Source organism: Chelonia mydas, chromosome 5 (assembly GCF_015237465.2).
Source record: "Chelonia mydas isolate rCheMyd1 chromosome 5, rCheMyd1.pri.v2, whole genome shotgun sequence".
In the NCBI taxonomy this organism is placed as follows: domain Eukaryota; kingdom Metazoa; phylum Chordata; order Testudines; family Cheloniidae; genus Chelonia; species Chelonia mydas.
In genome coordinates, this window is record NC_051245.2 from 76,507,888 (window position 1) to 76,534,394 (window position 26,507).

General features: G+C 40.9%; 1 protein-coding gene across 7 annotated transcripts in view; it reads right to left on the reverse strand.

Moving 5' to 3' along the window:
- The window catches only part of CEP120 (centrosomal protein 120), an 82,627-nt gene that overhangs the window by 13,339 nt on the left and 42,781 nt on the right, over positions 1-26,507 (reverse strand). For 5 of the 7 annotated variants that reach the window (XR_005225716.2, XM_043547564.1, XM_043547563.1 and 2 more), the window contains exons 12-18: positions 22,957-23,053; positions 22,719-22,868; positions 20,570-20,659; positions 20,076-20,168; positions 15,312-15,473; positions 6,869-6,991; positions 3,261-3,359 (exon numbers count right to left, since the gene is read on the reverse strand). Coding sequence is in view for 6 of the 7 variants with exons in the window: in XM_043547564.1 (XP_043403499.1) it covers positions 3,261-3,359; positions 6,869-6,991; positions 15,312-15,473; positions 20,076-20,168; positions 20,570-20,659; positions 22,719-22,868; positions 22,957-23,053 (814 nt within the window). In the remaining variant the exon portion in view is untranslated. The remainder of the gene's footprint in view (positions 1-3,260; positions 3,360-6,868; positions 6,992-15,311; positions 15,474-20,075; positions 20,169-20,569; positions 20,660-22,718; positions 22,869-22,956; positions 23,054-26,507) is intronic. The other 2 variants (XM_037901621.2, XM_037901623.2) reach the window with 2 other exon arrangements.

Sequence of the window (26,507 nt, forward strand, 5' to 3'; positions counted from 1 at the left end):
ACCAGAAATGCACCAGAGAGATCTTTAGTCTTGCAGGAAAGAGTGAATTAGCCCTGCATTCTTGCTTTTCCTCATAACTGGGTTAGAGCTCCTTTCATTCCACTGCAAATCTTACAGAAATACAGTGAAGGCAGTTTTTATGCTGCAACCTGGAGCACACACTTTAAAACCTTGAAATGGAAAAGCAGAGGAACATAATCCAAAGAGTTATTGGGTCCTGCTGAATCAGATTTGGATTCAGGGAGCTGAGGTGCTCACTTACCCGAATGCTGGAGTGAATTAGAAGCGCCTCTCCTTGAAAAGTAGCCCTTCCATAGAGCAAAAAAAGGATGGGAAACAGGGGTGAAGATGGAGTATGAAAACATGAATACCCTTGTCTGAACCCTCAATCTTTAAATGTGTTAGGCTTTGTTTCGATCTAGGGATTGGTAAAATTCTTGCTTTCTCTAGTGTGTTTGACCGTACCGAACGGAAGTGCTTACGGAATCTTAAATAATTGCAAGCACAAACCATACCATATTTATAGAAGGCAGTAGGTAAAGGAAAAAATAATATACTGGCATGTATATACATTACTGAGTGTTGTGGGGTGGTCACCCTACTCTGGCTGTGAAGGGGTTAAAACAGCCCTGGGAGACGGCTGCCCTGGGGAGCCAACTGAAAGCAGCCCTGAAGAGGGCTATGGCTGGAAAAAGGAGTGAAAGCAGCTGAGGGAGTAGCTGACCACAGGTGTGGCCAGCTCAGTCAGGACCCAGCTGGCCCTTATAAAAGGGCTGTAAGCCAAGAGTCTCTCTGTAGCTCTGGAGAGAGAAGGACCTGGCTGCCTGGGAGAGAAGGGTACCTGAGGTAGAGTAGTGCTGGAGAAAGGCAAGAGGAGCTGGGGAGCTCCAGCCTGATAACTCCCCAGGCTGAAGGCCTATCAAAAGTACGAGGGCTGCAGAGGCGCAGCCTGGGAATAGGCAGAGGCAGCTGGTCCTAACCCCTTGCCAATGATGAGTGGCTATTACACTGCAGTCTTTCCCAGTGAGCGGGGTCTAGATGATGATTGGCCATAGCCACTGAGGCAAGGTGGGTTTAGAGGGCTGGGGGTTCCCATGGGACGGGAGACCCAGAGTAAGTGGGTTACTGCTGGGGGCAGAACCCTGAGGAAAATGGGCACCGGGGTCCAGGAGGGTCACAGGTCCAGCGGCAGGCAAGACACCGGCCTACAGAGGGCGCTCCAAAGGCTGGAAAGAGCTAATTCCCGAGATGACCAGCAGGAGGCTCCACACTGGTGAGTCATTGCCTCGCTACACTGAGGATGAAGGAACTGCTGCTACATGCTGGCCTCAGAGAGATTTTAAATGCCTCACTGACATACACACAGAAAAATCCACAAAAACAACCAACCAAAAATCCTTTATTGGCATCACAGATGGGAAAATTCAGAGACAGGAAAAAATTGTGTAACCTGTGATTTCCAGATCTCTATAAGTTTGCTGTATTCCGCAATATTCTACAAATTCTATCATTTTTTAAAAGCTAAGGCCCAGATTTTTAAAGGTATATAGGTGTTGCAGTACACTGCACTGAAATACCTAACTGATTTAGGAGCATTAATTTCATTCTGCAAAAGCGATTTAGTCATTTAGCAGCCAAAATACTGTTGACAGTGGCATTTTTGGCTCTGAAGTGCCTAAATCCCTTTTGCAAATGAAATTTAGATTCCTAGATACCTTTAAAAATGTAGGCCTAAGTATACTTTATGACCATATAGCTATCATAGTGTAAACTGACATACTGATGCCTGTTAAGTCAGTTTTGCAAAAAACAAAACACAAACAAAAACAAACTTGTCTCTTAACCAACAGCAGCAAAGATGGGCACTTACCCGTACCCTTTCCTCAAGAAATCACAGTCAGGATGTAGACTTTGTAAGATTAAAGTTTTTTAAAAAGTATTTAAACATACAAGCAATTTTTACCCTCAGTCACTTTTCTCTTGGAAAACACAGAAAATTAAGACACTAAAACCAGAGACTAATGCAACAGGTTTAACTCAGTTAATACTGCCAAACATGAATCTACAGTGGATCCTCAGACACCCGGGCGTCTCAGCCCCACAAGGAACAGATTAAAATGCAAATGTGTTTATTGCTCATGTTCCAGTGCTACAGGATATGCTGTACAAACTTTATACTGATAGTGCTATGCCATCATAACCTGAGACACCTGGAAAATAAGATATTCAACTGAAACAGAATTCTAGCTAAGGTACGTTGTAGGTAGCCACTTCCTGTTTAGCAGGAAATCTCCATCCACGATTACAAAAGTCTACTTCCCAATGACATGGTACTTCTGGACACATGATTTATACCTCTACCCTTCCATTTGACATTGTAAAGGAATTTGGGGCAAATTCCATAAGAGGTTGGGCAGCAGAGAAGTTTTCTGAGTAATTCTTTTGATTTTGCAGCTAGTGGTGATGGCGCAGGTTCAGAATGAATGCTCTGTTTCTCCCTATTTCTCACTATTGAATGACTTTGCATAGGACATACTAGATTTTCTTCAAGTAGTCCTGAATGCAACGTTAAGGTTGCACAATTAAAGTTAGGGTGTAAAAGAGAAGAAATGCCAGTTTAGATTCTAACAGCGACTTTAACTCACCGGCATTGTTCATGCACAGCATTTTTCATTCTTGTTTTTCTGGTTCAGTGTTGAATATGGTTAAATGTTAAATATTGAAGTTTCTGGCGTAAAATATAAAACAACAGGATGTGCACCATGGCCAAGATAAACCACTGTAACTTATTTTGACTTTTTCTAGCAGATGCTTACTGAGCATCCCCAGAAGTGACCTTTTTTTAAATCACCCCAGTTCCAAGCCAAGGAAAGGCCCTGGTCTACAATGAGAATTATGTCCAAGTTTAAGTTTCAAGCTTTAGCCAGTTGTTCTTTAACCTTGTTATTTTAAAAATAAGTGTAGTCAGAATTTTTTTTAACTTTGGGAAACAGATATTTTTCCATTTTTCCAAACTAAAAAATAGAGATTTTGCCAAAAGTCACTATCAGACAAAGCCCAGTTGCAAAAAATTCCAGTCCAAAGCTGACTGTTTAGGAAAGTTTTGACCATTTTAAATGTATACTGGCAGTTATAATAGAAATCAATAGCAACAATAGAAGGCATGACTAGCCCATAATATTAACAGACTTGATCATAGGAACACAAAGAAAAAGACTATTACATCCTTATTGTGCATGTGCTCTATCCTATTTACATACCTGTTTTAGTCTTGCAAGTTCTTTCAAAGCCCTGGCCCACTGTTGCTTGTAGTGCAACTTTGATTTGGTAGCTGATTCCAACTTTCTTTCAAGTTCAACCTGATGGTGATTAAAATCATATCTGCTGAAATACTATACTGGTGGTAACAATCATTGAAACATTATATATACACAGTGTCCGTTTAAGAAAAGTGCTTATGCAGTATAACATACAACATCATCTAAAGCTGTTATGTAATTTAATGTAAATATTATGGCACATGAACATTTTCTTGTTTAAAATATAGCCTTATTTTTATTGTCTAGCAGTCTATACAAAAAGGAACTAGATTAGTCTTAGCCCCAAGACAGCTAATGTAAACTTTTTTAAAGAGCCTCAAAGCGGTGAAAAACGCATTAGTTTTTCTATAAGCAGCTCTAATTGTTAGCATTCCAGTTTAAGGGGCACGCTAAACTCTTAGGGCCAAGTCCTGCCTTTAGAGGTGTAGCCAGCTCTAAAGCAAATATGTCTCTCAGAGGGCAGAATTTGGACCTTTGATTGGGGCAGAGGGAGAAAATCTTCAAAGATGGCCTAGGTTTCATGGTTATCCTCTATATACAGGCTAATTTGCTCTAGAACGTTGCAAGATATTTTGTTGCTTAACTTACCACTGATAAAGATATAAAACCAACTAAACAAACATTTGAAGATTACATTAGAATGGTAAAACATGGTAAGAGGGAATTACAATTATAGGCTATACTTTTTCAGGCTATATTTAAAATATATGAAGGCAACTAGGCACCGGTGGTCATATATCAAAAATATTTATTTTTACATGCACTAAGCAATCTGTTTTACCTGCATTAAAGCCAACTTGGCTAATTTTCAGGAATGCACTGTCTCAATGTCTCAAATTAAGAATCAAGTTAATTATTGTGGCCAATACAGAGTTTGGAGTTTTATTAAGCGATAATGGAAAATCTGTCCATGTTTCAATATAAATTCTTCAATTCTCATCTTATCTGACAAGCTGTGATACAAACAGAATGGCTGAGTTTATCATTTCTGAATTGTGGATGATTTCGTAAAATTGTATCATAATTATTGGGTCATGGAAAGCCTACGTATGTGATTCCACCATGGGTTAGCAAAGTTGTGTAATGTGCACCCAATCATCTATTCAACATAAAACATCTTGGAACAATGGGTTAGCTCTAGCTGAGAGAGATATGTCCTCCTCTTGTCTGAAAAGGGGGATGTGGGTGGTGTTTGAGAGAAATGGAAAGTTGCCTGGAGAATTAAAAGAAGCAGATAAACACCATCAGCAACCCATAAAGGGACTCTCCTGGTGAAACTGGAGAGAAAGCCTTTTTGCACCAGATTAAGATGAGGAAGGCTGGTGCTGGGTCAGCATAGGCAAGGGGGGGGGGAGGGGCGGGGGCAGGGTAGGAGGCCCTTGCCAGTCTGCTTGCCTGACAGAACACAGATGGATCCCCCAAAGACTCCCAAGAAAATAGTGTGCTAGTGAGGGACACTGTGTTTAAAATTTTTTTATTGTTTTGTCTGAGCTGTACTCTCCTGTGCTTTATCTGCTAAGTAAAAAGAGCATAAAGACGTAAGATGAGGCAATGGGTGCGTGTGTTGACAGCTTCACAACTACTGCATGCCCTGACAGAGTTAAACTGTAAGCCAGAAGCTTCACATCTGTTGGGGTGGAGTCCTGGGAGGGGTTGTGTTTAAGTACTAGGAAGTCTGGGGCCAGTGCTGAATGCAAAGGGGCTTGGCGCTTGGACAGCAGATTCCAACACTCAGACAGAAGGTCTGAACCTTGAGAATGTGCATAAGAACCTCAAGATTGGGGCAGTGCTGGACTGTGTTCAGGCTCCAGGAGCTTGAAACACCCCAGGGATCCATAGCAGTAGAGGTCTGGATTCTCCTCAGAGAAGTCCTAGTGGGTGGCCAGGAAGGAGTGCTCTCTACAATCTGTGATAAGACATGGTTCAAATATAAAATAGTTCAATCTTTTTCCTGACTATTCCTATTCTAGGGATGGAATACAACTCAAACAAAGAAAATGAAAGGTAAATGTGAAATGCCACTGCTTTAGAATTATGAATCATCTACATTATCACAGAAGTTTATCATGATATACAGAAGTATTAAAGTTTCAGAGTAGCAGCCGTGTTAGTCTGTATCCGCAACAGGAGTACTTGTGGCACCTTAGAGACTAACACATTTATTAGAGCACAAACTTTTGTGGGCTACAGCCCACTTCATCAGATGCATAGAATGGAACATATAGCAAGATATAGAATGGAACATATAGCAAGATATATCTATATACACAAACAGAGAAGGTGGAAGTTTCCATACAAACTGTAAGAGGCTAATTAATTAAGATGAGCTCTTATCAGCAGAAGAAAAACTTTTGCAGTGATAATCAAGATGGCCCTTAGACAGTTGACAAGAAGGTGTGTGGATACTTAACATAGGGAAATAGATTCAATATGTGTAATGACCCAGCCACTCCCAGTTTCTATTCAAACCCAAGTTAATGGTATCTAGTTTGCATATTAATTCAAGCTCAGCAGTTTCTTGTTGGAGCCTGTTTTTAAGCTTTTCTATTGCAAAATTGCCACCCTTAAATCTTTTACTGAGTGGCCAGAGAGGTTGAAATGTTCTCCTACCGGTTTTTGAATGTTCTGATTCCTGATGTCAGATTTGTGTCCATTTATTCTTTTGCGTAGAGACTGTCCGGTTTGGCCAATGTACATGCCCCTCTGCCATGTGTTGATAACAGAATATCTGGGGCTGGATGGTTCAGTGGATTAGCAACGATATGGTCACTGCTTCTTAGAAACCAGCTCAAGTCAGTAGTAAAATAAAGTAGTCACTATATGACCACTGTTCAGTGACCCATGTAAAATAAGTTGATGGCTTCAGTTAAAATCTCTGTAAACAAGTGTCCAGATGGGAAATGAACACTCTCACTGGTAGTCAAGCAAGAATGCAAAGAACCAAACAAACACAGACTAAACTACCCTCTCACTCCTAGTTCTGGTGCCATTCTATCTAGTGTTGAAACTCACTGAAGGAGTTGAATGGGGTAGTTTTCATTGCTAATACAAATGTAGTTTCTGTTCTGTAAACAAACAAAGGGACTTCTTTCTGGAGCATTCTTTAGAAAGTAATAGTGGAATGTCCATCTTAAACTTACCTTAACAAAAGCTAGGAAATTCAAAACCCTCAATTCTTTTTCTCCCCATGTTTTGCTCTTCAGAGTCCCCCAATTCTAACTACAGTGGTAGCCATTAAAACATAAGCATTTTCCAAGTGGTATATAGGTTTCTAGTTTCCCCTGTACTTAGAAGTGGATATAAATGTGTTAATTGTTGTCAAATGTTGACTTCTAATAGTCAAAAACTGTCCAAAAAAGTTATGTAAAACTATTCCACAAGATCATTTTCACCTACAAATAGGTTCTAAATATTTAGTGGCTGAAGAAATTGTTGGAAGAGACGAAAAAAATGGAGATTAACCCACTTCATCTTGGAAGCAGATTATTCTTTCATCTTCATCAATAATGAAAACACAGTTATGGAAGATCAGTAAAGTCTAAAGGTACCTTTTCTAAAGTGAGCAGATTTATTTCTGATTGTAACCGGATTTCTGGTTTGCTGCATTGCTGTTCCTTGTACTGCTGGAACTCCTTTTCCAAAATCTTATACTTGTTTTCTGCTTCATAAAACTACATTAAAAACACCCAGATATAAAATCCATTAGAATACATTAATTTAACAATAAGACACATTCACAGGGGATGGAATGAGTGTCAGAACTTAAATTAGCCTCTGGACCTAACATTTTATTTCAGTCAAGTAACTGATATAAAACAGACACTGAATTCATAAATAATGAATTCTTGATTATGGGATATACAGAGAGCATAACAGAAATAATGTTTAAGGAAAGTTTTGGTTACACAGGAAAGAAAGTTCTATTTCCCTCTGATATAAAGACTAACATGTAATATAGCTGTTCACCAAATTTTTCCAGTGAGACTTTGTAATTCTATGGAATTACAACCAACAGTGCAGTTTTATCAAGTTTGTACTCATAGCGGCTTTTTTTTTTTTTTTTAAGTTAACTATATTGGTATTGTCTATATGAAGTTTTTACTATTGACTCAACCTCACCAGTATAGCTTGTCCAGGAATGTCTGGAAGAGGAAATAAATAATATTTTGGTTAGCCAAATAATGATTTAAAAGGCTGAAGCAGCAAGACTTCAGTGACAAATGACTGAAATGTTAGGCACCTTTGCTCTCACAGTATACTTGCAGAGTTGCAGGAAGACAGGATTTTTGCTGTTTAGATAAAAATGGATAATTTCAAAGATGCTGTTTTAAGCAACGTATGACCATATCACGCCATCAAAAGAACTATGCAAGTCATATCTTTAAGTAACTAGCACTTTCAATATACCGGAGTGGCAATGTTAAAAAAAATGCCTGGCAAAAGAGTTTCAATTACCTACTGGGAATAGGAGTACATAAAGTAATGATATAAGTTAGTTAGTCAGTTAACTAAGAAAATTATTCAATTAGATTACTTCAATAACACAGTTCACTTCATTAATGGAAATGAAGCATTTCTAACGGTCAGATTTTGATTCACTTTTAACATGTAAATATAACTCTCTCCATGGGTTCTCTTTTTAGCTTAGCAGTTTAGGACCAAATATTGGGGAAATTATTCATTTTGGTTAAAAGCATGAAATTGTTGCATTAAAACATCTATTTATGTGGGTCCACTTGCTCAACACATTTTGGTATCCAACATTTAAAATTTTGTCTATTGTTTTGTATAGAAATATTATCAGAAGTCAGTAGTGCTTCCAAAAAAACAAAAACAAAAAACAAAAAAAACCTACGAGGAGACAGCTAGCTTCCAGTCATTTTCATTTACGTCATTTGATAACAATTCATCATACTTGTACTGTAAAAGTTCTTTATAGCAAAGCCCACGTCATGCAATCGGAGTTCATCTATAGATTTTCCCTTTCAGAAATAGGTGTATCCTCCTTTCCCCTCCCTCACCTGTCCTTCATTAGCTCTTCTAGTTTCAGAAAAGCAGCTAATGAATTGAGTCGATGTTAAACCAACTCAATTCACGAGCAAAAACGGCTGTACGTCACTCTGGTCAGTTGCTGTTTGTGTTGTCCATCAGGGTACGTATGTTCCAAGTTCCAAAGTTGAAGAGTTTCTTACATTTTCGACCACTGAGGTGGTTATCCTGCTGGATGTGGCTATCCCGCCAGGAAAAACAGAGGCAAGACTATTTTTAGGGTATCTTTTTTAACCCCCTCCCCACGTGGGGTGAGCAGAGTGGATCTGACTGCTCAGACGTGGGTGCAGCTGCTGAGATGCTCGACCCGCTTCAATCCTCGAGCAAGACGACTGTATCACACCCACCGCCTGTGTGTCGGTCTGTAACTAGGAACTTCTGGATTTCACTGTCCTGTTCCCGTTACCACTCGCCGATCGCCACCGGACTTTTGACTTATGCAATGTTGTTTTTCCCCAAAACCGGAAAATGCCTGTGTGGAACTTCTTTTAAAGGGGGAAGACTGGTGCACAGTCACCACACTATCCTTGACACATAGAGTACTTGAAACCAATGGCACGGGCACCATGATGATTGGAGATCCTCTATTTGCTGCAGCCAACATCCACATTCACAGCCGTTCATAGAATCAGAATCATAGAATACCAGCGTTGGAAGGGACCTCAGGAGGTCATCTAGTCCAATCCCCTGCTCAAAGCAGGACCAATCTCCAATTTTTGCCCCCGATCCCTAAATGGCCCCCTCAAGGATTGAACTCACAACCCTGGCTTTAGCAGGCCAATGCTCAAACCACTAAGCTATCCTTCCCCCCTTCGCCCCCCGTTGTAACATTACAGAACAGTTTCACCTCCACTGTGCAATTATCCTCTGTCTGTTCTACTATTAAGTCTCTGAGGTACCAATTGGCATCAATGAATGGTTTCTGACACTCCAATTGAGACATACCAACAATGGATGCAGATAAGAATGTAAAGGAAGATTTTTATTCTCAGTTGGCAACCATTTTATCGGAGACCCCTACAGAAGACAAGATCATCCTTCTGGGGGACTTCAGTGCACGTGTGGGATGAGACTCAGATCTGTGGAAGGGAATAATCGGGAAAGAAGGAGTTGGCAAAAGCAATTCAAATGGAATTCTGCTCCTGACCAAGTGTGCTGAACATGAAATTATTACGAATACTCTCTTCGGTCAAAAGGAAAAGTTCAAAACATCTTGGAGGCACCCATGGTCAAAGCACTGGCATCTCCTTGACTACGTTATAGTTTGTGCCCAAGACCATAGTGAAGTAGTTCTCACAAGAGAAATGACAAGTGCTGATGACTGTTGGACTGATCATTGCCTTATTCGATCCACAATGAAAATTAAGATCGCTCCCAAATGGAGGCTGCAAAAGAAGCAGGTCAGGTACAAGCTGAAGATTCAAGATTTGAAAGACCCTATTAAGCGTGACCACTTCCAAGCAGTCTTAGAAGAAAAGCTCCCATCAGAGTTTCCAGAAGAAATTGAGGAACACTGGAGCCAGTTGAAAGCAGTAATCATCAATGCCTGTGAGGAAACCATAGGCTACCAAACCAGAAATCATCAGAACTGGTTGAGAATGATGCTGAAATTGAGCAACTCATTAATGAGAAGAGAATGGCTTTTCATGCTTATCAGAATGACAAACTGTAATATAAAGAGAGAAGCCCATGCCAACACGAGGGAAGATTTCCAACTTAAAACCAGAGAACTCAAGAACAAATGGTGGACTAAGAAAGCGCAAGAACTCCAACATCTCTCACATATCCACAATACATGCGGTTTCTTTTAGTGCCACCAAGACTGTTTATGGGCCTATTTGTCATGGTATGAATCCTCTTTGCTCTAAGGATGGAACCACACTTCTAAAGGACAACAAAGCCATCAATTTTTGCTGGAAAGAACATTTTGAAGATCACCTTAACCATAATTCTACGGTTTGAGATGAAATCCTTGAGCAAATCCCTCAACGACCATAGAGGGATGAGCTCTGAGACCCTCCTAATTTATATGAGGTACACAATGCCACCAAGCAGATGAACAACAACAAGGCAGCAGGTCTAGATGGGATCCCTGCTGAAATCTTTGAAGACGGTGGACCAGAGCTAATTCAGCAGCTTTACCTGCTTATCCTTAAAATCTGGAGATACCCAGTGAAATGAGGGATGCCCTGATTGTTACCCTCTTCAAAAAGGGGATAAAGCGGATTGTGGAAATTATCGTGGTATCTCCCTCCTAGCCATTGCAGGCAAAGTTCTGGCACGGATCCTTGCAACTCGCCTTCTGCTCCGTCAGAAGAAATTTTACCGGAGTCACAGAGTGGTTTCTGACCATGTCATGGAACTGTAGATATGATCTTCACAGCACGGCAGCTGCAAGAAAAGTGTTGGGAGCAAAACCAACCACTGTACGTGGCTTTTATTGATTTAACTAAAGCCTTTGATTCAGTGAATCGCCATGCCCTCTGGATTGGACTCTCTAAGATTGGATGTCCTGATGAAGCAATTTTAGGACATTGATGTATTTATGATAACATGAAAGTGACCGGAGCAGTACTGGCTCCCAGAGTGAACCTTTCAAAGTACAAAGAGGAGTAAAACAGGGCTGTATCATCATTCCAACCATGTTTGCGGTTTTGATCGCCGTCATTCTTTACCTAGTTGCTGGGAAGTTTACAGCTGGCATTGAAATTTACAGAATGGATGGAAAGCTGTTCAGGCTTAGCAGGCTGAAAGCCAAGAGTAAGATCTCCACATCATCTATTGGTGAACTTCAGTATGCTGAGGACAACACAATCTTTGCCCACTCTAAGATCTTCAAACTATCTTGAATGTGTTTTGGCGATGCTTACACATGTCTTGATCTCACTTTTAATATCAAGACGACTAACGTGCTCTATCAGCCCTCTCCAAATGAGATACTAGATGCCCCATCTATCAAAATCGATGGAGTGGCACTGGAGAATGTTGATCATTTCCTCTACCTTGGAAGTCATCTTTCATCCAAGGCAGATATTGATGCAGAAATTCAACATCGCCTGAGCTGTGCCAGTGTAGCTTTTTCTCGTTTACAGCACAGGGTTTTTGAAGATCATGACATTCAAACAGACACCAAGCTGCTTGTTTATCAAACCATTATTCTCCCAACACTTGTATGGGTCCGAAACTTGGACAACCTATAGACACCACTTGAAAGTCCTTGAGAGGCACCATCAACGCTGCCTTCATAAGAATCTGAAGATAAAATGGGAAGACAGGTGCATCAATATTAGTGTCCTGGAAGAGGCAAAGACCCACTATCAAGGCAATGATCATCCATCAGCAATTCCACTGGACTGGTCACGTTGTCTGAATGCCAGACCATTGCCTCCCAAAACAGGTCCTGTTCTCTCAGCTGAAAGAAGGGTACCGTAATGTGGGTGGACAACGGAACAACCTAAAGTGTAATATTGACACTTGCCCAGGATCGCTTAAAATGGAGTTAAGTCCTACATGATGGTCCCCTGCATTTTGAACTTGCTTGCTGACAAGCTGAAAAGGACAAGGGGCACAGAAGGAAGGAGAGACTGGCTTCTAGTCATGGTCAACAGCCTCCTGCTGAGTCTGAAAACATCTACCCTCACTGCAATAGAACTTATGGTTCAAGGATTGGCCTTATTATCCATCTGAGGACCCATAATTCCCATGGAAGATCATCATACTCAGTAACGAGTGATCGCCCATCATCATAAAAGTAAGACAGCTAACATACCATCTCTCTCTTTATTCCTACTAATTCCTTTGTAAATATGGCATATATACGTTGACCATCCACAAGGCAACTAACTGGCTCGGTTGTGAGGAAATGCCTGTAATGCTAAAAACATTTGCACCAAATGTCTAATTCCTTGCTTGTTTTTGAAGACCTGAGAACCACTTCCAGGAGAACTGTGGACATCTCTTGTAACCAAACTCAGAATAGATGCCTATGCTGTGCAAACAGTCAACGAGACTCTGCCACGTGTTACAAAACAATATACTTAGGTGTCAAACAGGATTCCGTTATTCAGTAGGTTTCAAATAGAACAGTTCAAAGACGACAACCCAAATATCCATTCTTGAAAATGATTGGGCTCACCTTCATCCACAATACACTGCATGACAGTCATTTAAAATGGTATTTTGAAAGAATTCTTCAAGCATGAAAAATCAAGAATTTGAACAAGTATTTTAAATGGGCAAATGTATGAAGACACAAAGAAAGGCCTTTTAATAGGTCAGAAAAATGAAGCAGCCCACCCTAGTGGATATGAAGATCCTGCATGGGGTTACAGCTGTCCAGATTCAGTTAGCTAGCACTAAACAAAGACACTATGGGCCAGACCTCTCATCTCCTATTCGCTGCAACATTAGGCAAAGAAAAGGCAAAAGCTTTCTTAGTTTTTCATGCTTTAGGTTACATTTATTAGAAGAGCCATAAAAATATCTGGGAAGCACGGAAGGTCTACCCTGAATGTAGCGAAACATTTCTTGGGGTGTCATTCTTTAAATTACTAAAATCACTGATACTTATCTGAAGGAAACGGAGTAGCATGAATTATTTCTTTATACCAACACCAGGCCACTGGCAGCGTCACTAGGGCAAGACAGCACTTGGTCTTCAAGCAATCAATGTATCCAGGCAAATTTGCACCAGCACAACTTGAAAGCAATGCACTAGGTTGAGCAAATTTGGGGACACACTGCTGTAACAAAACCAGAATTTCAAGATCCAGCAAGTGGGGTGGAAGAGGAATCCAGTTGGTGTAAACGTGCGTGAGTGCCAGCAGGATGCAATAAGCTTGTCCACTGTGAATTTCAGGGGGACTGATCGGTATGACGTATGTGGTATAAGGACAATGGCAGGTGGTCAGCACTATGCTACTCTGCTGAGGACAAAATACATGGGACATTCAGAGTGGCAACTAATATTTTACTAATTATTGTGTCTTCTGGTTCATCACTGTGGCAGGGCAGGGGTAAAACCCTTTGAATGCCCTGCTAAAATGCTGGCTAAGCCCTGCTTTCTGGCAGAGGGGCCAGGCGCAGTGGCTCAAAGCAGTCAGCAGGGAGCCCAGCTGCGGGCCCTGATGAGTGCTGGCTCACTGCAATAGGCTGAGCTAAGCAGCAACGGCTAGGCTGAAGACTGGGAGGGCTATAAAAGTCCTGAACAAAACTCAGTTGGGAGGCTAGCCTGGGAGGGGACAGGAGGCTACAGCTCTGCCTCCTCACCACAGGAAGGGAGCCTCACGGGCCAGGAGACCCTGGAATGGATTAGAAAGGGGATAACTGTTGGGGGATAAAGGGGACTACACTGTGGCACTGCAAATAAAAGCACAAGGGTGAAACATCTGAAGGCAGCGTTATTTTGCCAGCCTAAGCACAGGGGAGAGAAGGAGGAAACCTGTGCAGACCCTGTGACACTCATATTTACTAATATTAATGAATTTTAGGGCTAAATTTAAGGATCATCGGATCTTAGCTTTGTATACTAACGGACAGATTCAGATATGGTATCAGTGGAGTTGAACTTGCTCATATCATGTCTGAATATGGCCCTCAGTGTCCCAAACTATGGCTTGATTTGGCCTCTGATTGTGAACTAATATATTAACTTAGGATATGAACAGAGGTGTGGCATGACCAGGTCCCATAACTGTACAAAAGTATTTCATGCTCTGAATATTGCAAAAATAGTTTAAAGAGTCTAAATAAAAATAATTAATATGATTTATGGGAAAATTGAAATGTATGCTCGTGAGATATATCCACAATTTAAAATGCTGGCTGAATGCAACAGAATGAGTTTTGAATGTGGACTCAATTTTTAAATGATCAAATATGAATACAACAGATGTCATACCTGTAATCAAAAGTCAATGATTTTTGACTCAACAGCTGGGCTATTTCTAGGTTGTCAACATCTCTTCAACACCACAATGGAAAATTTACATTAAAGCTTGATACAGTGGATACTACTTTTCACATTAATTTCATATGAAAAAAATCTTAAAACCAAGATAATGCTAAATGAAAATTAAAGACATACTGAAAAGGACAAAATTGTAAAAAATACAGCTGTTTCTTATACAAAGGATTCCTCTAGCAAGATACAGAGAGATCTCTTCATTAGTTAGTGCTACTGTGGGATTACCAATGCATAAACTCTAATGTTAAGAAATGAAAAACACTAAAGAAAAACAACAACATTCAAATGAGCTAAACACACTGAAAAATATTTAAGCAATATTCTGCAGTGTATTTCCAGTGACAATAATTAAGAGAGAGCTGTAAAATGGCTAAACATGAACTGTTAGGAATAATGCTACTAAAATTAAAAAGAAAACATGCTTTATTTTTCTGTTACCAACATCCTTTGGAACAGTCAACAAGTTTGCTACCCTATTCACATGATAGAAAGATAATTATGCTGAGGGAAAAGAATAATGTATTCTCAAAATTTTATTTTCCATTTTCAAATATTTAACACTGAAGTAGCATTGCTTTACAATTGGGCTGTAAAATGAAGTGAACAGTCAAGATAGTTAGAGATGTCATTAATAAATTCTAATTGCTTCAGCAAAATTTTGGAAATATACACTACACTTCAGCAGCATCACTCCCAAATACAATACACCTTCATAATTTCAATTTGGTTTTCAGCCTCAAAAAGCACATAATGCTAAAACACCTAAATGATAAAACAAAGGCCCTGCTCCTGCAATAAGTTTCTTACAGGTGGACCTCTATGCTTGCGTCAAGCTCATTGAATGATTGGGACCAAAGTGTTGACTTCCAAGTTGCCAGAACGTGCTTGTGTCTAAATACACAACTTTTTAATGTTATTTGTATATTTATTTCCACTCAACACAGCAGGAAGGAAGGCAATTTAATTTCTTTACTTACATGCTGTTGCAGGCGGACCTTGTCCTCTTCCAGCTGTTTGATCTTTGACCTCTCCAGTTCAACTTGATGTGCACATTCTTCTTTGACTCGCCGCACAGAATCCTGCAGTTCTTGAAAGTTTCGTTCGTGCTGTGCTTGCAACTCCCTCTTTACTCTTTGGAGCTTAAAATTAAAACATCTTTGAATGCAGTAATAGATAGGTTTATGATCTTTAGTTGGAAGTCTTCATTACAACCGTTAGTACTAGTTTTAATAAATTCTCATTACATTTGGATCCACTCTTTATGGCTCATATCTATGAAGTATTACTTTCACTTCCTTGATTTCTATATTTCCAATATGGACTACAGTCATCCACCACTTTAAATAATGACCTTCACATTACTACATACTGGCCACAGATCTAACTCTTTTCTAATTCACCTGCCTGTTATGGACCAGAGATATCAACATCTTACTGTCCAAGCATAGTCCACAGATAATGCACTTCCTCAATCCATCATAAGCTGAAGAACAGAGTTTATCCCATCTAGCCTATTATGGTGGAGCAATAACAGTGAGATGAGATTTAAGGTGGAATCGAGATGTTTAGTTCAACAGGTCTCAATCTTCACATCCAGAACTAAATATGGAATATGATCTTTCTTGGATACTTGAATTTTCCAAAAAGGTATGAAGAGCAGTATCAGAGATGGAAGCGACCTCAGGAGGTCATCTAGTCCAACCCCCTGCTCAAAGCAGGACTAATCCCCAATTTTTGCCCTAGATCCCTAAATGGCCCCCTCAAGAACTGAACTCCCAACCCTGGGTTTAGCAGGCCAATGCTCAAACCACTTAGCTATCCCTCCCCCCAAGTTGCTACAGGCTGAATAAAACTCTCTCAAAAAACCTCTTTCTGAAATTATGTACGTGCTAAAGACTTTTTTTAAAAAACCATGTTGCATAGATACTGTTGAACACAACAGCTTCATAGGTTTCAGAGTAGCAGCCGTGTTAGTCTGTATCCGCAAAAAGAACAGGAGTACTTGTGGCACCTTAGACACTAACACATTTATTAGAGCACAAGCTTTCGGGGGCTACAGCTCACTTCATCGGATGCATAGAATGGAACATATAGTAAGAAGATTGTACACACACACACACACACACACAAAGAGAGAGAGAGAGAGAGAAGGTGGAAGTTGCCATACAAACTGTAAGAGGCTAACTAATTAAGATGAGCTATTATCAGTAGGAGAAAAAAACTTTTGTAGTGATAATCAAGATGGCCCGTTTAGACAGTTGACAAGAAGGTGCGAGGATACTTAACATAGGGAAATAGATTCAATATGTGTAATGACCCAGCCACTCCCAGTCTCTTCAAACCCAAGTTAATTGTATCTAGTTTGCATATTAATTCAAGCTCAGCAGTTTCTCGTTGGAGTCTGTTTTTGAAGCTTTTCTGTCACCCTTAAATTGCCACCCTTAAATCTTGTACTGAGTGACCAGAGAGGTTGAAATGTTCTTCTACCGGTTTTTGAATGTTCTGATTCCTGATGTCAGATTTGTGTCCATTTATTCTTTTGTGTAGAGACTGTCCGGTTTGGCCAATGTACATGGCAGAGGGGCACTGCTGGCACATAATGGCATATACAACATTGGTAAATGTGCAGGTGAACGAGCCCCTGATGGCGTGGCTAATGTGATTAGGTCCTATGATGGTGTCACTTGAATAAATATGTGGACAGAGTTGGCAACCGGCTTTGTTGCAAGGATAGGCTCCTGGGTTAGTGTTTTTGTTGTGTGGTGTGTGGTTGCTGGAGAGTATTTGCTTCAGGTTGGGGGGCTGTCTGTAAGCAAGGACTGGTCTGTCTCCCAAGACCTGTGAGAGTGAGGGATCATTTTTCAGGATAGGTTGTAAATCTTTGATGCGCTCGTTTTAGTTGGGGGCTGAAGGGGACAGCTAGTGGTGTTCTGTTATTTTCTTTGTTGGGCCTGTCCTGTAGTAGGGGACTTCTGGGTATTCTTCTAGCTCTGTCAATCTGTTTCTTCACTTCAGCAGGTGGGTATTGAGGTTTTAAGAATGCTTGATAGAGATCTTGGTCTCTATCTGAAGGACTGGCACAAATGCGGTTGTATCTTAGAGCTTGGGTGTAGACAATGGATCGTGTGGTGTGTCCTGGATGGAAGCTGGAGGCATGTAGGTAAGTATAGCGGTCAGAAGGTTTCCGGTATAAGGTGGTGTTTATGTGACCATCGCTTATTAGCACAGTAGTGTCCAGGAAATGGACCGCTTGTGTGGATTGGTCTAGATTGAGGTTGATGGTGGGATGGAAATTGTTGAAATCATGCTGGAATTCCACAAGAGCTTCTTTTCCATGGGTCCAGATGATGAAGATGTCATCAATGTAGCGCAAGTAGAGTAGGAGTGTTAGGGGACGAGAGCTAAGGCAGCGTTGTTCTAAGTCATCCATAAAAATTTTGGCATACTGTGGGGCCATGCAGGTACCCATAGCAGTGCCGCTGGTTTGGAGGTATACATTGTCCCCAAATGTGAAATAGTTATGGGTGAGGACAAAGTCACAAAGGTCAGCCACCACGTTTGCCATGACATTATCGGGGATACTGTTCCTGATAGCTTGTAGTCCATCTTTGTGTGAAACGTTGGTGTAGAGGGCTTCTACATCCATAGTGGCCAGGATGGTGTTTTCTGGAAGATCACCAAAAGATTGTAGTTTCCTCAGGAAGTCAGTGGTGTCTCAAAGATAGCTGGGAGTGCTGGTAGCGTAGGGCCTGAGGAGAGTGTCCACATAGCCAGACAATCCTGCTGTTAGGGTGCCAATGTCTGAGATGATGGGGCGTGCAGGATTTCCAGGTTTATGGATTTTGGGTAGCAAACAGAATACCCCTGGTCAGGGTTCTAGGCATGTGTCTGCACAGATCTGTTCCTGTGCTTTTTCAGGGAGTTTCTTGAGCAGATGGGGTAATTTCTTTTGGTAATCCGCAGTGGGATCAGAAGATAATGGCCTGAGCTAAAAATATTTGTAATTCAAAATTAATAAAAATACTTTCCTCAAGACTGAAATGACCATGGCCAAACTGTAGCCACTGGGTATTTGAATGAAAGCAGAAGGAAATTTGTCAGATATATGACTATTTACACAGCAAGTTACATCTTGGGTATGCAGGGAATCTCAACGCAGGGCAGGGCGTGGACAGAGCCAGGATAGCTCCTGCTTGGAGCCCTCTTATCTCTGTCCACAAACCTCAAAAGAAGTTGATGAAATGGAATGATATTCATATTGGGGGTGATAAATCCCCATATCCACCTACACTGCTAAGAAAATGTCCAGAAAGGGGGCAATAGGGAAGCCTTCCCCACCCCATATCCACAATTAGCTTTCTCCTCCCCTGATGCAGAAGATCCACCTGGATCCAGCAGCATTGTTAGGTGCTGCTGCTCCTCTTTCTCCCTTGTTCTTGGGGCTGCCACCCTAGAAAATATACAGCACGCACATTTTAACTGGTTGCCAGAATTTGGACAATTCAGCCCATCCAGTCCCTGCTTAGCACTCTTGTATGTTAGAGTGGGAACAGGGAGGAGGCGGGGGAGTCTCTTTCTGAAGCTGTTAGAATAGGGGAGTAGGGTTCCTCTCTAAGCAACTTCTCCACCCAGCAACCTTCTGCTCACTTGCCAGCAGGCACACACATCTGGTGGCTCTGATGAGGCTGCTCAGACAACAAAAGGAGCTCTGAGGCAGAAGCAGGAGTCTCTGTAAAAGGGGCAAGAATTAGAGCTGGGGGAAGGCAGACTGCCCTTGCGTGCAGATTAATGCCCTCGTCCCCAACTCAGAACCACTTGTACTAGGATGGGATGGTAACACTTTGGGGTGGTGCCACTCCTGGGTAATGATGATGATGCATACAAAAATGCAGTCCTTATAAGGGGAGGCTGACAAGGGGAGCTATTTGTGGATGTGAGGTCTTGAAGAACTCCTCCCCACTTTAGACCACTACTACAGCCACTGCACAAAAGACACTTAATACCTGTCTCTTTCTGCCTTTTGTCAAGTCTATCCCACATCCATATTCCACACACACCCTCCTTCCCAACTGTTGTCCTTAAACAAACAAAAAAAGGCCACCCAGGAAAACAGCAAACAGAGACTTTGTTAAAGTCAGTTTAGGCACATCTAGGGCATAACCCGCCCACTCACAAAACCTAAAAAGCAAGAAAATTGCAAATCAATAGAGAAACTTTTTTCTGTACCTTTTCACCCATGCATCAAATCACACAGTCAATGAGAGTGTGGCCCCCCACAGAAAAGTGATATCCATTTCTAACCGATGCAGGTATGTAATACACTCACCAAATTCATTTGACTTGCACTGTAATGCAAAACATTAACTATGACCTCAATCTTTCCCCAAGAATATTTCCAGTGTCATCTACAGCCTAGCCAGATATCTTCTCTGCACACATACTACTGTTGCGGATGTCACACAATTCAGATTTCCCATCACCGCAAATGAACAGGTGAATTAGGTGAAAGCAGAGTGTTGCCAAACAGATACCAGAAATAAAACTGCACTATTATCTCTGTCCACAAACTTCAAAAGAAGCTGATGAAATGGAATGATATTCATGTTGGGGGTGATAAGTCCCCATAACCACCCATACTGCTAAGAGAGTCCAGAATGGGGGCCATAGGAAAGCTCAAGAAAAAGTACATATACATGCAGGATTTAAACATTCTCTTTGACATATTGATAAGTATTTTTTACCTCTGATTCCGCATTGACAAGCTGTCGTTCACGCTTCTCTAAATCTGTCAAGGTTTTCTGAAGTTGTTCTTCCAAATTTGTATATTCCGCGACCTAAAAACAAGCACTGATTTCTTGATTTTTTTCTTGTAATAAAATCCCAATTTTAGAGAAGCCCAGAGCTCCAGATATATATACTCCAATATTTATATAACAGAACAATAATGAAACTTAAAACATGCATGTATTAGGATCAGAAATTAGAGATGAACTTCTATACTATATACAAGGCAAGTCAAATCTCCAAATATTAAAGCTAGCTAATACAGAAATTACATGGCATGGCAGAGATCCTTTTTCTCTAATACACTACCTCAGTACCATGATTGGTAGCACAGTGGCCTTTGTTCTAGATGTAGTTTGAAAGAAGGATTTTGTCTGCCGCACATCCCCAGCTATGGTCTTGTTTGAAGTTATCATATTGTAAAAGAATTTGTACGGGTCACTTTCCTTACCTTTTTCTTTACTAATGCTTCTCTTTCTTTATCCCTTTTTTTCCACTCCTCTGCAAGTGCCTGCATGTGAGCCAACTCCTTCTTTTTTAGCTAACAAAAACAAAAAACCACAAACAAAAATACACTTCATCTTTGAAAGTCAATAACATAAAGGCTACAGAAAAAATTAAAATGCACAGCTAGCCAGCTGTGAAGTAATTATTTAGGAGAGTCTTCCTGAAGAATGAGAACAAAATTCTGTTCTCAGATCTACATAGCAGATTTTAGTTAAAATATTCTGGTTTTACACAAGCAGAACTCCTAGGGAAATCTGACCTGTAGAGAGAGCAGGATACTGAACATGCAGGGCTTTTAATAGAAGGATGCCATGAACAATACTTTTTAAAACTATTTAATACATTGAGCCACTCTGCATCTGCTTTAATAGTGTAACACATATAGTGATATTGAAATATCTTTGTACTTTAATAGCATTTAGCAGTACAACATACACACAGTATGATATGCAATAATTATCTTTATATATTTAGTAGGATAAAAAAATTCCTACTTAAATGCAGGGTCCCTTTTTTTTTTTAATTCTTTTAAAAGCAACATGTGATCATTTATAAGAACGATTATCACTATTCTTGAAACAATGCCTATGATATAAATATAATGACTTCATGAACTGAAGGACAGCAATGGACAAGAAATCCTAAGCAGTAGATTTTAACAGAGAATAAAAAATACGCAGGTTGAATAGCGGGAGAAAGTTAGACGATAATACCTAACAGTGGTCATCTTTTCAACTCGAGGGCTTACAGTATTTCATAAAGTTTAAAAACTCAAGAATCTATACATTTTAGTATATCTTTTAGAAATATTCTCAGGGATATATTTGAGGTCAGTGGTTCCCAAACTTTTTCCTCCAATGACCTCCTCGGGGATCACCTCTATTAACATGGCCCCCAGGAATCTACAAGGTAGGCAGTTTGAAAATTAGAAGCACAAAAAATCATGTTTAGACCACCAAAGTGATAGGAGGAGGAGCAAGCAGAGCTACTGAGACTCAGCAGTCAGAGTGGGTGCTGGGTGCCCAATGCCCTTTCCTCCGCCCCTCCGCAGCTAGCACCAAGTGCACCTACCTCCTCAGTGGCTGGCACCAGTGTCCCCTGCCGAGCTGCCTGTGCCCTGTCCTTCCTGCCCCCAGTGGCTGGTCACATGCTCTGAATCGTCCCTGGGCCAGGTGCCTCCACCAGGTGCTACCTACCCAACCCAGGTAGAGAGCCCAATCTTATGCACCATATCAGCCACTCCCCCCACCCATGTTGAGAAATGGTCTGAAGTAAATATGATGAAATTCAGTAAGGACAAATGCAAAGTACTCCACTTAGGAATGAACAGTCAGTTGCACACATGCAAAATGGGGAATGACTGCCTAGGAAGAAATGCTGTGGAAAGGGATCTGGGGGTCATAGTGGACCACAAGCTAAAATGAGTCAACAGAGTAACATTATGGCCAAAAAAAAAAAAAACCCAAACAAACCTGGAATAAATTGCCTAGGGAGGTTGTGGAATCTCCATCACTGAAGATTTTTAAGAGCAGGTTAAACAAACGCCTGTCAGGGATGGTCTAGAGAATACTTAGTCTGCCATGAATGCAGGGGACTGCACCAGATGATCTCTCGAGGTCCCTTCCAGTCCTATGATTCTATGTGCATGGGAGAGGAAACATAGCCAGGGCCCACTCTCGCCTCCATAGATATTGTAGCAGAAGAAAACATTGGAGGGTGGAAACATACATCAGCCCCCTCTCCCCAATACCTTCCTTCTCCCTCCCCCAACATCCCACAAACCCCCTGGTACTCTTTGGGGGCGGGGGGGTCGTGACCCACAGTTTGTGAAATGCTGTTTTAGCTCATAGGGTCATAAAAACCTACTTCAGTCTATTGCTAGGTGATCAAGAAGTAACCTACTACTGACCAGTAAGAAAAGCTCTGTCACATGATCCTGTATCAGCCAACTGAATTGTTTGGGTTTTTTTTTAAACTACGAGTAAAGTAAAATAAAAAAAAGTATGTGTTTAATGATTTTTCCCCATTTTGTTAAATGTCACTAAAGCAGAGATGCAGTCTGAATTTTGTTATAAAAATATAGGTAAAGGAACCTGGTTCTCAAAAATGTCCTCTTGCATTTCCTTCCACATTTCTAACTCAAGTGCTGCTTTGTATTCAAGAGTTTCTCGTGGCTCTGGCTCCGTTTCTGGGACATGATGAGGCTGAGGTGGAGGGATCTGCTGCTGCCCAGCACCTAAACACTGATTATGAAAATAATGCAATTTTACTTATCTCATTAACTTTAATTGAAACTTTAAAGAAAAAGGATTAGGTTAATGTATAATTTACCTGAGAAGAATCCGATACCAGAACTTCATGCATTTTCACAAGCCCATAATCTTCCAGAGTCACAGTGTAAGAAAGTTCTGCTATCCTATTGTTTGCCCTAAAAATTACATAAGAATGATTATTTTTTAATTTTTGTTGGAAGTTGCCAAAAAAACTTACTGTAGTTCATTTACAGCAAAGTGGTGTAGAACAGCAAGGCTAAAAGGTTGAACAAGTTTACAGTGTAGTCTGTTTGAATCTCTTCCAAAGCATAGCATGCTGCATGGGAGTGCTAAAACACTATTAATTTACAGAACTTACAGTAATAAGTACACAATCTATCACTGTTTCAAGAACAGTTAAGACTGTTTGTTGCTCCTTAGAAAAAAATCACGGAAAAAAAGAAAACTTATTACACATAACACTACAAAAGACTTAATCCTTCAACTGGGGCTACAATCTTAAATCTCCAATCTGAAAAATATACTTGATCGAAGTAATCTGCAACTGAATTTACTCCATGAACCCTATATTCAATTGTATGCCTAACTTTTTAAAAATCAATTATAAAAAGTTAACATAACTGGTATACTACTTAGCACAGGGGTGAGCAAACTTTTTGGCCTGAGGGCCACATCGGGTTTCTGAAATTGTATGGAGGGCTGGTTAGGGGAGGCTGTGCCTCCCTAAACAGCCAGGCGTGGCCGGCCCCCGCCCCCTATCCGACCCCCCTGCTTCTTGCCCCTTGATGGTCCCCTGGGAACCCCTGCCCATCCAACCTCATTGTCCCCTGACGGCCCCCTGGGAACCCCTGCCCCATCCATCCACCCTCCCCCGCTTCCTGTCCCCTGATGGCCCCCGGGGACCCCACCCCTGACTTCCCCCTGTCACCCCATCCAACCCCCCCCCTTCCTGACTGCCTCCCCGGGATCTCTGACACCCCAACCCCTATCCACCCCCCCACCCGGCTGGGGGCGTTACAGCCACGCCACTCAGAGCACCAGGACAGGCAGCTGTGCCTCACTACGCTGTGCCTCACTACGCTGCTGCCCAGAGCATTGCGCTGGCAGCGTAGTGAGCGGAGGCTGCGGGGAAGGTGGAACAGCAGGGGAGGGGCCGAAGGCTATCCTCCCAGGCCAGGAGCTCAGGGGCCAGGCAGGAGGGTCCCGCAGTCCAAATGTGGTCTGCGGGCCGTAGTTTGCCCACCTCTGACTTAGCAACATGCCTGAATACTATTCTTTTAGTTAAATTCAATGGGCAGGTGTATTGATTATCTTTTCCACTTTCAACTCTTGACATTTTAACTTAACCATTTTCTCACTAACCGTCCTCTTGTTTCATCAGAGCAGCTACCTCCTCTGAGATAGTGAGAACTATTCCTTCCAAAGCCCCAGTCTCAAATATGTTTTATACAGAATGTATTCACAAGTGAGAAGTCTGCAGGTTCCTAATGCTCACTTTAGAATGGGGAATTATTTCTTCCCCCATCCTATAAAGAAAATCTAAACCCCATCTAGGGAGTCTCATGACAATGCATATCAGTTTCAGTACAATAACAAAGTGTCTTCAATAAGAGATTTACTATTCTAGAAATAAAAAGAGGCCCTTTTTACAATTTGTGAGTACACAGAGAATAAATGATGCCCACTAACCAAGGAGAAAATTTTGCCTGCTCCATCCCTCTGGGTGTGGAAGGCAGTGGAACCAGTGTTTTTTTAACATGAGAAGAGGATGTTTAGATAAGAAAAGCATGCACACAGACACCGTGGACATGAAGGCAACAACCATTAACATCGAGGGCTGTTTTAGTACAGTGTGTGTTTGTGGCCAACAATGCTGATTTGCCATTTGAATCCTGCAGGGAAAGGTGGCATATAAAAGTTATAGAGTCTGCTGAAGGCCTGAATATGTAGTAGTGGTCATGGAGTAACTTGCAAGGGAAGGTTAGAAGAATTTTCCTGACCCTGCATCCTCACAGAATCTCTCTGCTCCCCCACCATGTACAAATGGATCAAATGTTCTGATCCAAGTTCTTCTTTATTCAGCATTGTTTAAAAAGGGATACTGAAGTATTTTTAAAAGGTTTTAAACAGCTATATTCCATAGGCGTAGTTTGGGGAGAGCAGGGGGCATGTTGCCCCTCTCCCATCCCACCTCTGGCAAACTGCAAGCCTTGGGCAGGTGCAGAACTCCCCCTTACCCCGCATGTGGCCCCACTGACCTTACCTGGAGCTGCCCCCAAAAATATAAAACTCCAACTACACCTATGTTATATTCTATTTTCCAAGGGAAAAAGTTAACTACATTTGAGAGTGGAATAAGTAAGCATATATTAAATTAATTTCTCAGAACTGTCTAAACTTCTGATTTTCTGAAAACAAATTCAAAAATATTTTTATTTTGCTAGGTTATATTAAATGTAAGTAGTTTACATAAAAAGATGAGATGTTAAGGTAAATTGTCTCTTTGAACATGATCAAATTAACATGTAGTACTATAATGAATACTTTATGTCAAACGAGAGTGTATCTAAAATTCACTGCACAGTAAAAATACATGCTAATTGCATTTTTGAAAGTGTCATCTATTAGTGATTAAGTTTTGTACAATACTGCCATGTGTTTCATTTTGAACAGAAATTTTCACTCTTGTGGAAAAGTCCATTTGATTCTATAAAGGAAGTCATAATTTAGACCATGATCCTGCAAAAAGCTACACATACGTTTACATTTACAAACTAGGGGTGAAATCCTTGCCTTATTGAAGTTAATGGCATTAACTCCCGTTGATTTCACTGGGACTTTATATAATGTGTAAAGGTTGAGGCCCCTAAATGTGAGAATTTCTAATAAGTTATTGTACTATTAGAAAGTCCTCTAAAGGACACTGTCCAACAAACTCCTGCTGAGTTTCTTATAGATCACAATACTGATTTAGGACACCTAAATGAAACCTCGTGCACTCTGATTCAGGAAAGCACTCAAGCATATAGCTAACTTGCATTGAAGTCAATGGGATTTAAGCACATATTTAAAGTTAAGCATAGGCTTAAGCGCTTTCCTGAATGAAGGCCTTAATGAATGGGTTTTACTTTACTACTCCTTCTCTGTAGTCACCCAAGATTACAAACATATAAAGGTTTGTAAGCTTTGATCATACTAACTCTGAAGTTTCATACTGAGGAAGTGACATTCATTTTGGGCAGCCTCAAGCTGGGAAGTTTTAAAAGAATAATATGTTCCAAAACGAAAAGAGCAATCCAAGATGTATTTATCCTAATTTAAAAACAAACAAACAAACAAAAGTAGGGAAAGAGAAAAAAGCCAACAAACAATTACACCCTATGTTTTGTCAGCTAAGAACAGACCCAGACCTAATAACTTGCATGGAAGGAGGATGCAGCTGTGTTTACAGCTGGATCTGAAAAAACTACATCCAGCTATAGGCTACGTTATTTCCAGGAGGTAAAAGCCACAACATTTTTAAAACATAACTTGTCCAAACAAATAATTAGTGGGAATTTTCAGCTCTGTCACTCTCTTAATGGTGCCTGAAGTTACTGTTGTCCAACT